The sequence below is a fragment of the Thunnus thynnus genome, chromosome 5 (assembly GCF_963924715.1).
Source record: "Thunnus thynnus chromosome 5, fThuThy2.1, whole genome shotgun sequence".
Lineage (NCBI taxonomy): Eukaryota > Metazoa > Chordata > Actinopteri > Scombriformes > Scombridae > Thunnus > Thunnus thynnus.
This window is the reverse complement of record NC_089521.1, coordinates 19,901,605-19,915,613: the sequence shown is the minus strand read 5'-3', so window position 1 is coordinate 19,915,613 and position 14,009 is coordinate 19,901,605. Positions and strand designations below refer to the sequence as shown.

The 14,009-nt window shown below is 38.7% G+C and overlaps 3 protein-coding genes across 3 annotated transcripts; 2 read left to right on the top strand and 1 right to left on the bottom strand.

Moving 5' to 3' along the window:
- Positions 1–40: 40 nt before the first annotated feature.
- Positions 41–2,900, top strand: snapc5 (small nuclear RNA activating complex, polypeptide 5). Its single transcript, XM_067589879.1, has 4 exons — positions 41–199; positions 766–893; positions 995–1,075; positions 2,226–2,900. The coding sequence occupies exons 2-4, from the start codon at positions 804–806 to the stop codon at positions 2,412–2,414; spliced, it is 360 nt and encodes a 119-aa protein (XP_067445980.1). The 5' UTR covers positions 41–199; positions 766–803; the 3' UTR covers positions 2,415–2,900.
- Positions 2,901–4,240: 1,340 nt separating this feature from the next.
- Positions 4,241–8,405, top strand: lctlb (lactase-like b). Its single transcript, XM_067589881.1, has 14 exons — positions 4,241–4,390; positions 4,507–4,667; positions 4,763–4,850; positions 4,946–5,055; positions 5,158–5,286; positions 5,416–5,511; positions 5,603–5,657; positions 5,760–5,925; positions 6,015–6,291; positions 6,439–6,565; positions 6,686–6,885; positions 7,089–7,152; positions 8,060–8,104; positions 8,288–8,405. Exons 1-14 carry the CDS (start codon positions 4,264–4,266, stop codon positions 8,401–8,403), a joined length of 1,761 nt encoding a protein of 586 aa, XP_067445982.1. The 5' UTR covers positions 4,241–4,263; the 3' UTR covers positions 8,404–8,405.
- Positions 8,406–8,465: 60 nt separating this feature from the next.
- Positions 8,466–13,981, bottom strand: zwilch (zwilch kinetochore protein). The gene is made up of 18 exons (XM_067589875.1): positions 13,698–13,981; positions 13,448–13,490; positions 13,275–13,367; positions 12,907–13,049; positions 12,613–12,803; positions 12,414–12,493; positions 12,187–12,342; positions 12,016–12,087; positions 11,835–11,928; positions 11,697–11,749; positions 11,501–11,603; positions 11,323–11,402; positions 11,057–11,213; positions 10,878–10,906; positions 10,660–10,796; positions 10,467–10,562; positions 9,228–9,343; positions 8,466–9,111 (listed from the first exon to the last, which is right to left on the bottom strand). Exons 1-18 carry the CDS (start codon positions 13,745–13,747, stop codon positions 9,023–9,025), a joined length of 1,782 nt encoding a protein of 593 aa, XP_067445976.1. The 5' UTR covers positions 13,748–13,981; the 3' UTR covers positions 8,466–9,022.
- Positions 13,982–14,009: the final 28 nt, after the last annotated feature.

The window sequence follows — 14,009 nt, the reverse complement described above, 5'->3', positions numbered from 1 at the left end:
ATTCCTATAGCTTTGAAGGCAGAATAAGACCGGATATGACCGCAATAACTACAGGAAGTAAACTTTAGCCGCTAGCCATGTACAACAGCTAACGTTAAGCTATCAGTAGTCAAAACAAAAGCTGTCGGACGCACGTTATCTCGTGTATCTATCACCAGTTTCGCTGTTGATATGCAACTGTAGACACAATTTTAAAGAGGTAATATTCTCAAACTCGGTTTCACCCTTGCATGTGTGTTAATAAACTGTTATTTTGGGGTAGTTTGCCGCTATTCAGCCAAACTGTTTTTCCGTAGCTGCTAGCAGTCATAACACAATGTATGCACATTATATATAATTGATACAATTTGCGCTGCTGTCAAGATTAAACGCCGACCTGTTCGTAACTACATGTGATGCATGCACTACTGTAGTGTACTACTACAATAACTGTATTGTAGCTACAGTGGCTGGGAACCTTAGCTTTAAACAGAACTGATGACTTATCATATTGTTAAATTAAGTCTAAACAAATGGATGAGCATGACATATCAGTATTTCCCCTTTCCTTATTTCATACACTTAGGACTAGCGTGTATGCAAGACCTCTCAGTGAGATTATTGACGATACTTAATGTTCAACGTAAGTTATAAGGCAGAAATATTTTGACAGGTTGAAAGCGTTGCCACCCTAGTGTCCCTTGTAATTAACATATTTTGTAAGGGAGACAGAATCTAAAAGGTCAACAACATTTCACATGGCATTGTATATTTTGTCCATTTTAGTGTTGAGGAATGGTCTGACTGCAGCGCTGCCAGTGAAGATGCACAGCCGTCTGCAGGAGTTGAAGAAGGAAGAGGAGACTCTCCTCAAAATCAAAGTCATGCTACAAGACCAGCTGAACAGGCTGAAGGTGAGTGTGAGGCTTAAGAGTATCAATGTGTTGGGGCTTATGTCAATGTTTGTGGTCCCAGTGGTTTAAACTGTATATTCTGTGTTCATTCTGTGTTTCAGTTTGAAGAAGGGGCGTTGAAATCAATTATTAATGCTCAAACAGATGAAGGAGCCTCTCAACATTCATCCCCAGAAACTGAGGTACATCAAGGCACAACCTTGTTCAGAGATCACAATGTGGCATATGAAGATATTCTCAATAATAGCTATCTCTTGTGTTTCCTGGTTAATTTTTAAATACTTAAAATTTTGAATCCCCATTTTGCCCCTCAAGAGAATTAAAATAAACATGCTGGGGATGTTAGATTTTGAAGGTTACTAAGTGTGTTTACATAGACATTTCTGTCCCAATTATGATCTGGTTTTTGGAGTATCCTGGTTATATGCTTGCTCATGTAAGCATCATATCGTGAACTCAGAAACCTGCAAGCCCTTATAAAGGTTTCGAGAAACCAGAATATAAAACCCAAGTATCAAAAACATGTATTATGGCATGTTAACAACTTATGCAGTGTTCTGATCATTGTCTGGTGGAAGGTGCTTTTTCAGCTTGCGTTTGGTTATCAGTTAATCATTTCAAAGTCTGACACGAGCAAACAATACATTTTGTCACTTCTGTCTTCCGTTACTGCAAATCATGCAGTTTATACTTCAAATGCCTCACCTTTTGCCACTAATACACTGCATAGTAGTATTTCTTGAACCCAAACTCAGACATGAGATCATGATAACTCTGAAACATGTCTGTGCCTGTTGGCTAACTTCTTTCAGATTTAAATTGCTTCTAATTCATTTTAAGGAAAAAGGTTTCACATTACATGTAATAACTTAATTTCTCTTAAGGCCTCTCTTCCCCTCATGGGTCAGAATAACACTGGAGGATTATTTGATACTTATTTTCCCCAATGGACAAATTCTAGATGTGCATAGTCAAAAGCTACAAGTACAACATAATAATAAGCATTTATTATTTTTAATAAAGACCATCAAAACAGCTTGCCTAGACTTCTACTACTGCATATACAAACAAAATCCATAATCTTAAATAACTTAAAATCATTAAAATAATTAAAATCAATCATTCAACTAGACTTTGACTTGTACACGCTGCCTTAAGCTTTGTTATGCATCTTCTTCATTGTCACAAAAATGTGCATAATGTTATTGCAAAAAGCTGCATAATATTTTATGAATTTTGTGTCTGTATTTGAAGTTCCAAGTTTCATACTTAGTTTGCACTTTTTAAGATTTGATTTTAAAAAGGTCCATATGCGTGTGTTATTTATTTCAGGTTCATATCAACCTTGATGATGAGAGCGAGATCAATCGCACCAAACTGCTACTGAATGCTGCTGTAGATTATGACATGGAGGAGGAGGAGGAAGATGATGAGGACGAAGATGAAGAGGACGAAGATGAAGAGGATGACAATGAACTCGAGTTTGTGCCTGAGGGGGATGAAGAAGAAGATGATTACTGAGATTCCTAGCTTCCTCAGTGTTGAATGGAGCTTCAATATTTGCACCATCAAAGAACAACCGTGTATAGATGGACAGCTGTTTATTTGTTCACCTGTTTTGTACTATCACTTATGAAGTTAAGACGTTTAATTTATTTGAATGGAGTGAGTAACAGTTAGTGTGATGATGTGTGGTGCTAACAGTATCCTCTCCTTTGCCTAGTTAAAGGCATGTCATCCGGATTTCAGAACATGTTAGGATTCATGTGTTGAATTTTGTGAGAAATGTCTCACTGAAGTAAGACAGTGTTATTACAGTAGGTGCTTATAGCTTACTAGACATATAATAATAATCTGAGCAGCAATTCAGTTGAGAATCAAAAATCAGATGTTGAGATGTGTCTGTTAGCATGAAAATATATGGCTGGGCCATATAAGAGGATCGTGTGTCTGCATATGTACAAAATGATTATTGTAAGCACAAAATAAAAATTTTTGCATAGGGTTCTCCTGTTTTTTTGTTGTTTTTTTTATCATTTACACCTGTTTGCAATATACATGAATTCTTGGTTACATTAATAACCAGTAGACAGATACACAGCACATGTTTTCCAGGTGTAATAAATGTTTACTTCACAGGGTATGGATGGTAAGAAGTCTTTGTTCTGTTTCTTCTCATATATTCAATCCAGGTAATACTGATGTTAAATTCATGTCCTAACCTGACCTGGGCGAATGGGTAATGCAGTGCAAACACTTTCCACCAGCAAACCATTCAGCATTTTCTAAACAGCTAAAACAATACAGTGAGCCTCACAATAAGGCCAGCTTTCACACTGACAGCAGGGACAGCTCTGGAGAAGGGTGGTGCTACAACAGGCAGCGTACAATAGAAATTGCATCAATAGAAATATACAGCTTCCTACATGGTCCAACATTCCAGGGGAGCTCCCATTTCACCCGGGTACTTGGGCTCAGCACACACCTGCTACAAATGAACTCTTAATAAAATACACAGGTAAGTGCACATCTTATGCAGAGCAATTGCTGCCGTAAATCCATTTTTATGGTGTGATCAGTAGGGATTTTGGAATAGCAATTTTTGGAGATTGCTGTTAAATAATTTCAGTGAGTTCTGATGTGAGAAACATATAAATCTGAAAAAAGAAAGGTAAATATGGCCAGGAATGTGTATTAATGTGCATCATGATTATCATGGTGCAATGTCTTATGTAGTAGGTTTATGTAGAACATCCTATGTGTCAGACCAATTGCAAGCTTTTCAGAGTATAACACTGAAATGCAATATGATGCTCCTGAACACCTGGAATTTAAACTTCACAATACAAAGTGAATTATGTTTATTTTCTGAGACTCGAAACCAGAACATTTATCTTGGCAATGCAACAAACACCACTAATTTGCTTAGATTGGTCAAATGATGAGGTTATGAAGTACTCAAATTCATATTTGGTCTAGGTGTGTGGAGCAGTTCATCCTTTGTCATGTGATTGTGCACTATAAATATATCAACCTCTCTGACATTAACTTTGCTTACAGAGGTGAAATCATAGTTTGTATGGGATCTGTCTGCCTCAGCAAGATGAGCTCACACTCTATTGAGTTTGAATAGGGGCATTTGGCTCTGCATTAGGGACGTGGGACCCCCTGTTGTCCATCACATTTGATGCTTCTAGACTGTTTGATGACAATTTTCCATAAAGATATTTATAAGCATGTTTAGATATCAAAATAGTTGCTCCAGACCAAGAGTGTGTCAGTGATCAAGTGGTGATGTTGAATGGTTCTTGTCTATGTGCAGAACTGGAGCAGAACCAGACAGTGACTGTGCTGCAGGCTCAGGAATACCATGCTGCCCCGCTGTGCATTCAGTGTGTGCCATGTGTTTATGTTGGTGCTGTGTCTGTCTGCGGCTGAGGACTTCGACTGGACAAAGAACAACCACGGCTCCTTCTATTATGGCACTTTTCCAGCTGGTATGAGTCCTATACACACAACTTGGTCTTCTCTTCAATGGGATAGATACTGTATATTAGTGAGATTATGATCTTAGGCTGGGTTGAATGGTTGTTGCCAATGTTGTATTCATTAGGATTTTCGTGGGGTGCCGGCAGTTCAGCCTATCAAACAGAAGGAGCCTGGGACAAGGATGGAAAAGGACTGAGCATCTGGGACGTTTTCAGTCACAAGAAAGGCAAAATCCAACAAAATGATACCGGGGATTCCTCCTGTGAAGGCTACTACAAAGTCAAGGTATGACGATCAGATGAGGTGTGCTTGAGATATGGAGACAACAAAGTGGGCAAAAGCAAAACTAAATGTTTTACTCCGCTGTGTGTGTGGTACAGGATGACATTTCTTTGATGAAGGAGCTGAAGCTTAACCACTACCGTTTCTCCATCTCCTGGCCTAGACTCATCCCCACTGGCATTAAGTGTGAGTAACTGATGTTAAGTCAGGCCACATACACATGATTCACTTTGTTAATTTATGGAGCTGAGGAGTTATCTCCACTTTAACACCATTTGCAGCTGATCATATAAACGAAAAAGGAATTCAGTACTATGATGAACTGATTGACCAACTGCTGGAGAACAAGATCACTCCTGTTGTCACTCTGTATCATTGGGACCTTCCGCAGGTTGGTATACAAAATATTTATAATCTTTGACTTTATCCTCAACATTTTTGCATTACAGCACTATTATTCTTTACTGAGTTGCTTAAATCTTTGCTTTTCTAGGTCTTGCAAGAGAAATACGGTGGATGGCAGAATATAAGCATGGTCAATCATTTCAATGAATATGCTAACCTGTGCTTTGAAAGATTTGGCAACCGAATAAAGTATTGGATCACCTTCAACAATCCTTGGGTACGTTCAGCATAAATGGCTTGCAGTTTTCACAAGAACATCTGTCTTGTAGTTTTTTGATCATAGAACTTGAACATGTTACTGTTACTGAAAGTACCACAATTGCACTAATACTCTACTCAACCACAGTCCGTTGCAGTTGAAGGATATGAGACAGGCGAGCATGCTCCTGGACTGAAGCTGAGAGGAACGGGAGCATATAGAGCTGCCCATCACATTATTAAGGTAAGAGAGTGTAAAAGTATCAAAAACACTTAGCAATTAATGACCACTTTGAACTGAAATGTAAATCATATCCACAACATTTTTTTCACAGGCACATGCTAAAGTTTGGCACACTTATGATACACAGTGGAGGGCAAAACAAAAAGGTAAACATGGTCATATTCTAGGAACATGTTGACTTAATTCAATACATGTCTCTCAACAGTACTGTCTGTTTGAGTGTTGAAGGCTGCTGTGCACATCTGCAGGTCTCGTTGGCATCTCTCTGTCTGGGGATTGGGGTGAGCCAGTGGATCTCACCAACCAGAAAGACATTGAAGCAGCAGAGAGATATGTTCAGTTCTACATGGGCTGGTTTGCCACACCGATCTTTCATGGAGACTACCCTCAAGTGATGAAAGACTTCATTGGCAAGTTAAACAGTTAATCTGACGATTGTGTAAATGAAAAAGCGGCTATTAACAAATGTACTAATGACTACCTGTGATCATGTGTGCAGGAAGGAAGAGCGTCCAGCAGGGCCTTGGGACGTCTCGACTGCCCACATTTTCCCCCCAAGAAAAGAGCTACATCAAGGGTACTTGTGACTTCCTTGGTATTGGCCACTTCACCACCCGCTACATCACCCAGAAGAACAACCCATTAGGTCGTAGCAGCAGCAGCAACTACTTCACTGACCGTGACCTGGCTGAACTGGTCGACCCACGGTGGCCTGACCCCGGGTCTGAGTGGCTCTACTCTGTGCCTTGGGGTTTTAGACGTCTGCTCAATTTTGTTAAGGTGACTTGAGGTGCACAGTAGTGAATGGCTTGTAATAAATCCATGCTGCAGTGATTTCATAAACCTGAAAGGATCTTAGCACATTGCAACCCTTGTTAAATTAGATAAAAACAACTTATTGTATCATATTGATTCCTTCCCATGTAGACTCAGTATGGAAACCCAATGATTTATGTGACTGAGAATGGAGTCTCTGAGAAGATGTTATGCACAGAGCTGTGTGATGACTGGAGGATACAATATTATAAAGACTACATCGATGAGATGCTAAAAGGTGAATGATCTCACACATGCACAAGCACCTGTGCATTTCTTTTGTTTGGATCACATTAGTATCAAGTCGAACCCAAGTTTTGTAGTCAGCCCACTCTCTGATCTCTGTGCTGTCACTCAGCTATCAAAGATGGAGTCAATGTGAAGGGCTACACTGCATGGTCCCTGCTGGACAAGTTTGAGTGGGATGAAGGCTACTCCGAGAGGTTTGGCTTGTATTATGTCGACTTCAGGAACAAAAACAAGCCTCGCTATCCCAAAGCTTCTGTTCAGTTCTACAAACGCATCATCAGCTCCAATGGATTTCCCAATCAGAGAGAGGTAAGAGTTAGGGTGCTCACTGTAATAAACTGCTTCTAATCCTTCTCCATCTGGAGGATTTTTAATTATAAATTTCCAGAGATGTATACAGATATTCTCACTTCTTCAGAAATCAAGACATTTTTGCATTAATTGGTTAATGCTCTACTGTGCCACACAAAAAGATCAGTGATGATATGTGCCTGCATTGTTCATCCGCACAGGTTGAAAACTGGAGGAGGAAGGCTGTTGAGAGCTGCTCTTCTAGCAACCAGCTCCTAGCTGCAGGTAAGTTCGTCTATAACGTCTCTGACATCCCTTGTTAACAGTATTAGAGATCAGAGGTGAACAACTAGCTGGGGTAAACAAATAAAGATTCTGAGCTAAATACTAAAAAATAGTTTTCAAGCAAAAATGAGATCAAAAATTATAATTTGATTTGAAAATGTGTTGCGGTTCTTTAAGTACCTCAGAAAACACATGAACAAATTATTAGTTAAATAATAATGGTGGAAATACAAGACCTGGCAGACAAAATCTGTATCTGAATATCTGAGATATCTTCTTTGTTTGCCCCTCCAGCTAGAAGAAAATCCCAGGAACATGCAGAAATGCCAAAGGTTTGGCCAGTGCATGATGAAGTTTAGAACTTGAGGGTACAATGTCTTCCATTTATGTAATGGGTTTTTTTTTTGTTGCTTTGTGATTGTGTGGTTTTAAGTCTGACTAACAAAGTTAGGCTTCTGCAGTTTAACACCGAGACATGCCTCTAAAACCAGCTTGTACTCTTTTGTATGCAGTGTGCAACTACTTATTTAATGAAAGTTTTACCAGTGTGCTTACATCTAATTTTTGGCCTTTTGATTTCACAGCAGCTTTGACAAAAACTCAATAAGCATAAAGCCTATCTGTGGACTTCTGCTCATGGGGATTTCACAAAGCAGGATAATAAATTTGACCAGATCTCATAATACCAGTGAAACTGTAAAAGAAAACTTCAACCTGAGGTTTAGGAACATGATTTACCTGTTGATGACTGCTAATAATAAAAACAGTTTCAGAAGATTGTAATTTTGCAGTTGCCTGGTTACGTTGCAAATGCTGCTTTCTGAAATATTCCCCAGTAGCTGCATGCAGTTCTCAAAGGGTTAAAGTGTTGTTAATCAACTCTGAGTAATTTCTCTTTTTTTATTAGAGGAACAGCGGAGTACTGCTGCCAATATTCTAAGACTTATACATGGTAAGGAATCACTCATGCTCACCATAAATCCGATAAACAATGATTTGATTCAAGAAAAAAAAAAAAACATATTAACCCTTTGAGTGCTGTGCTTGAGCATCGTAACTCGCTTTCTAAGCAGTGTCTAAACTACTATATAATGCTGGTGAGTTGATAATGTGTGTATGTGTGTGTGCTTTGCAGACCCTTTGACCAGCCACATGGAGATGGTAACTGAGATCGTTGTTCCCACTGTGTGCACACTCTCTATTTTACTCAGTGCCATCTTCCTCATGTTCCTGCTGCGGAGGCGGAACTAGGAAGGAGGTCTTGCAGTGTGCATGTTTACGCACATGTGCACGCACACACAAACACACTCATATTGTAAGTCATCAAATCTTTAATGAATAATGAGTGAACATAAAGACATTATTTAAACTGAGTTTCAAGAGAATTAGTGACTTCATTAATTTGATGTGCATACAGTGTTTGCTGTAAAAAAAAAATAACAACAACGGTTTAGCCAATAATCCAATAATTTAGTAGCAGACACTCCAACAGTGTGAATAGCCCTGCAACATGTTGAATTTTCTTATTAAAATATTGCTGTGAAATATTACCATTGCAAGCGGTGGTCTCTGTATTTGTGTTTTCACTTGGTTAAAACTTGTTTTTTGGCCTAATTAACCAAAATCTCTTTCAACTATTATCTTGAACAGAAAAGAAAAATCAGCATGTCATCAGAAAACCACTAAAGAGGCTCACAAACTATACAGTAAGACTGAAAATTATTAGTCCAAAACATCTGACAGAAAGACAGTATGTTAACAGAAATCCCTATAGTGGTTCCTGTAAGATTTGTGATGCTGTTTAAGTTCTTTAAGTATCAAAAATGAAAATATACATCTCATATATGGTTGAGTTGTGCTCTGTGTAAATTCACGCAAAGTTGACAAGGCTGCAGCACACCATGGTGGAGAAGAAGGCAGGATCCTCGCTGTCCCCATTCACTGTTTCATTTGGGTAATCTGAAAATTAAACAGTTAGAGAACAGTTAGAACAGTTATCTTTACTTAACTGGGGTAGTTACTATTTGCAGCTGTGTGGGATGCATACTGTATGTGATGTGATGCGTAAAGATCACCTGTTTCAAAGATGACATGATCAACCAGTGGTCTGTCACTGAGCTGTAAGGCTGTCCTGACCTCACGAGGACCATGACCACTGGACACCTCGACCCCCCACACAACCGGATGCTCTCTATAGAATACATGCACACAAACACAATGATGTATTTGATATTTGATCACAAGGGGGCAGTTAGAAAACAATGTGGAAGCAGACATGTTTCTGACCACCCTGAGCACAACAATACTCATAAACACATCTGAATACAGTTGATTCACTTCTTTTCAAACAGCTTAGGGAAGTTTTTTAAATTTCATATCAGAGACAAGGTAACACAAATGTGTATTTTTCTTTATAACAGTGGCTGTGATTTCTCAGGTAAAATCTAATTTGAGTGGGATGGTAAAATCCAACCACAAAAATAGTCCTATCATCTGTCTCACCCTTTTTTTAAAATATATTTTTATTCAAATTTTACAGTAGTTAAAGGGCATTACAAACAACAACAGCAACAATAGCCCCATCCAACCCCCTCCCACAACCTGTAACAACTGGAGAGAGAAGGATAAAAGTAATAATAACAAGAGTGAGAACAAATAAGTAAATAAAAATAAATTAATAGGTATAAAATAAAAAAACATAGAAGTCACATGTGTTAGAAACACCATTTGCTGGCAGAAGTAATGGGAAAGTGAGCCCTGAGTTTGGCCATATGCATCAAATTCCACATATTACAAATTAAAAATCGTCACTCAAACAATGGTACACCGACCCGCTAATTATGAGGATAACATAACATATAAGTAGAGAGGCAAAGACTAAATGGGATGCTGCGGGGTAAAAATGAAGTAGGAAAATAGAATAAATAGGTGAGTAAATAAATAAAATTTGCAAATTCCCTGGACTGCGTGTTGGCAGCATGGAGTCAGTGGCAGTAACATGACACAGCCGAAGGAAGCCTCTGTAAGGCACCAAAGAATGATATAAACGGTTGCCACTTTGTAACAAATTTATCATTTGAACCCCTCAAAGGGTATTTAACTGTCTCAAGCTTAAGAAAACATCACATCTTTAAGCCATGTAGAGATGGAGGGAGGCTGAGCAGACTTCCATTAAAGAAGAATTCTATGACGGGCTAACAAAGTCCTGAAAGCGACAATGTCTGCTTGTTTAGAGTTTAATGAGGACGAATCTGAGGGGACACTGAGTATGGATATAATGAAGCAGTGTGTGCTCAGACAGTTGTATTCCTTACTTCTGGTAGAAATGGCTGATCAGCGCAGGTTTGATTTGCAGTTTGAACTCGTGGTCCTCATCATATGGGTATGTTTTATAGTGCTGCAAACATGATCTTAGAGAAAGGAGAAGAGATATGAAATTGTTATCTAAAGACAAATACAATTTGCACACCCATACATCACTGGAACACACCAACTCGACTGACTTACTGTGTGAGAAGGAACAGCCGGTCGTAGGGCAAACCCAGGAATGTACTGCAGGTCACAATTATCTCCAGCAGATGGTGCAGTTTCCTGAGTCGGATTACTTGCTCCTGCAGATCAACCTCTGTGCTCAGGTAATAACACTGTGGAATGAAATACTTGCATTCAATATTTTGTGAACGGTGATTTCTAAATAGCTGACACTAAAATAGTTTTGAGCTTACCAAGTGGTTTAGAGTTGTCAGTTCTTCACCTGAGGAAAACCAATGATTGTATGAAATGCAGATAGTCCAGCTTCAAAGCAATGCTTGTGCGCAATGATTCAAGTGAGGTCAAACATTACAGTAAAACACAAACACAATCATGTGTAAATCGGGGATAAGAGCAATAATTAAGAGGTTACCAATGAGGTAGTTAATGTAATCCTTTCTCATCTTGTCCAGACCCATTTCTAGCAGCATGTGGACAGGGGTGACACCTGTGAGAGACACATGATCGATCTGCTGGTGGTAGGATTGCAGGATGAGCTTGCTGAGGGAGCTGCTGCTGTCTCTGTGAATCTGGTGGAAGTGAAACAAACAAATAAACAAGAAAAAAACACATTAAACTCAACCACCTCCAATCATTTCTCTGTTATAATCAGTTTTCAGACGCTGCACTATTCCACACCCAGGGTTTGATGTCACCGTATCTCAGAGCTTCGATGACCAACTTCAGACAGTCTCCAATGTCTTGATATGATGTCACACCTGTAATTTAAAACAAAATCAGGAAAACTATTCTTACTGCCTGGTTATAATGTTAAATCAAATTAATCCTGGTTTCCTTAATAGAGAAATCGACTCACTCTTTCTCATCCGAACCCACAGCTGCTCTATGAAATCCAAATCGCCTCGTTCCAAGAAAGAGTTGAAAATGGGAGTGTCTGTCTCAGGCTTCAGCTTTGTGGTCTTCAAGAAATGATGGAGGAGTAAGAAAGCTACAACATGTATTCTCAAATGAATGCATTTGTGAAAAGTCCCTTGTTTTTAAAAGTATTGTACCTCAGCTGTTTTTGCAGCCTGATCCTGTAGTGTCTTTGCAGTGCTCTGAAGCTCTGAAAGAAGAAAAAAAGAGGATAATCTTAACTGTTGGTTAGCATTAAATCGTAGCAAAGCTGCACTAATTAAACAAATAAATACCTTCCAGGTATGCCTTGGTCAGATTTACAGCTGATGTGCTTTCCAAAGGTTCCATCCATTCAGTCTCACCAGTTCTCACACCATCAGCAAGAGTCTAAAATAACAGCGATATGAAACATTTGGTTGTTTAGTTGTGTACTAAAACATAATTGTCAATTTCAAATAACCGTGGGACACAAACCTGAAGAAACTCCAGCTCCCTGTACATCTCAAACATCGGGCTCCTCATGTCCCCGCTGGCAACTTTGATATTCTGCATGTGCATAAAGATGAAGACTATAAAAACCATAGATACTCATTTTGTGTTTTGCTCATTTTGTATTTTGAATATTTAACATTGACTGCTGCTTACAAGTGTAGCTGTAGAGGACAGGGGTGGGGTCTCAGGGATACTCTCCACATGGCTCCACTTGAAATCCACTGTCACACTACTCTGTGACTCAATTGTGGTGTTTTCAACAATCGTGGAGCCAAATAAGTTGAACCTGGCATTGCCTTTAATCACCATCTGAAGGCATTGACAGATTATTTGAGTAAACATTCTTTCACAGTGGAAAAAGTGGGTGGACATTCACTTACCGAGGATGCGTGATGCCTTTTCTTGTGCTCTTGTTTAAGCTCGTCTAAGGTTATGAAAGATTTTTTGTCCACAGTTGAGCCTAAAAACATTTAAGTTGGAATAAAACAAATGCCAGAAACATCAAAATCACACAGACAAAAAAAAATCACACTACTGATAATGTTTCATTTAAAGAGGAATGAAGCATCTGAGCTATACCTTTGCAGGTGATGGAGTATAATTTGACACCAGTTACTTTATTGCCCACGCAGATAGTTTCAGCCCCGAACCAGGATGTTCCAGCTGGATCAGACATGTCACATCGCACCCACAGAGGGTGCAAGGCAGGGATGTTGTCCACAGCGGAAACATTAGCATTTTGAGATAATGTATACCACGACAGCAACTGCCTGTAAAATGAAAAAGAAAATACTTAATTTTAATTCTCTCTACATAATCATATTAGCACTTGCTTCATTTGGATGAAAAGTTTAACTTCCTGGCATTGGTGACCTTGCTTTCATGATTGTGAGTGGCTGTGGTGCCAATTCTGTCTGGAGTAAATCAGCATCGGCATCAACAGCATCAGTATCATCATCAGCGCAGTTTGAAGTCTCAGTCACTTGTTGATCATCAGGTTCACTTACTTTTGGAACCTTGTGAATTTAAGAAATAAAAATATGGTCAACAATGATGAGCAGTAATGAGAGAATCAATTAACAAAGTCTAATTTTATGAAGAAAAAAAGCACTGATATTAGCATCTGCATGTATATTGAGTTCTGATCTTTATTTTGATCTTTTCATTCAATAAAATCAAATATGCAACTTGCAGGCAACCTAAATATCTTCATAATAAGTCACAGAATTAGCATTACTCACATATTTTTCGCAGATGAAGACTGGCTGGTTGCCATAGTACATATTCAGCACGTCAATTCTGTCTCCATTCATCTTTAATATTTGGATATCCTCCTGAAACCCAATACATTCATATCATAACTATAGTATAAATGGGAAATGTCAAAACGTTATCGACATTTAAATGTAATTACCTCATACGTGCATGAGTCTTTGCTTTCCTCATCTTGAAGAGATCTACAAACGGCGCATCACAAACAACACAACAGAAATTATAATTACATCAGCTAGATGAGTAGTTAGTGGGGACTGAAGCAATGAGAGACTGAATCAAGCTAAAGGCTAAATAATCACATCCTTTCCTTTTAACTTTGTGGCGTTACCTTGACGTTAGCTAAAAAAAAGCTAAGTTAGTAACATTTTGCACCAAAAAAGGAAACTCACCGAAGTATATTTAAAAAATCCTTAGCGCTAGATATCAACTTTGAGCCCATCGCAAAATTATAGTAAAGGCGTCCTGTTACGGAGCAAATGGTGTGGACAAAACATTCAAAGTAAATTCACAGAGTTTAAAGTTAGCAGACTGATCGAATTTTAGGCTGCTACTATTGATGTTTTGACAGTCGCGCGCTCACTGAAGCGATGTCGTCACGAGGTCACAGGTCACCACCCTATTGTTATCGTTTACATATCAGAAAAATAATTAATGAAGTCAGAAAAGTGTATAAATAATCTCACAAATATAAATGAGAAAAT

Bases quoted from the DNA above. Each gene is read 5' to 3' on its own strand.
- lctlb (XM_067589881.1), top strand. From the start codon at position 4,264: ATGCTGCCCCGCTGTGCATTCAGTGTGTGCCATGTGTTTATGTTGGTG. The intron at 5,926-6,014 runs GTTAAACAGTTA...GTGTGCAGGAAG, and splicing joins ATGAAAGACTTCATTGGCAA to GAAGAGCGTCCAGCAGGGCC. The intron at 6,566-6,685 runs GTGAATGATCTC...GCTGTCACTCAG, and splicing joins CATCGATGAGATGCTAAAAG to CTATCAAAGATGGAGTCAAT.
- snapc5 (XM_067589879.1), top strand. From the start codon at position 804: ATGCACAGCCGTCTGCAGGAGTTGAAGAAGGAAGAGGAGACTCTCCTC. The intron at 894-994 runs GTGAGTGTGAGG...TCTGTGTTTCAG, and splicing joins ACCAGCTGAACAGGCTGAAG to TTTGAAGAAGGGGCGTTGAA. The intron at 1,076-2,225 runs GTACATCAAGGC...TATTTATTTCAG, and splicing joins ATTCATCCCCAGAAACTGAG to GTTCATATCAACCTTGATGA.
- zwilch (XM_067589875.1), bottom strand. From the start codon at position 13,747: ATGGGCTCAAAGTTGATATCTAGCGCTAAGGATTTTTTAAATATACTT. The intron at 12,088-12,186 runs GTAAGCAGCAGT...ATGCACATGCAG, and splicing joins TGTCCTCTACAGCTACACTT to AATATCAAAGTTGCCAGCGG. The intron at 11,929-12,015 runs GTTTGTGTCCCA...CTGTTATTTTAG, and splicing joins GGGAGCTGGAGTTTCTTCAG to ACTCTTGCTGATGGTGTGAG.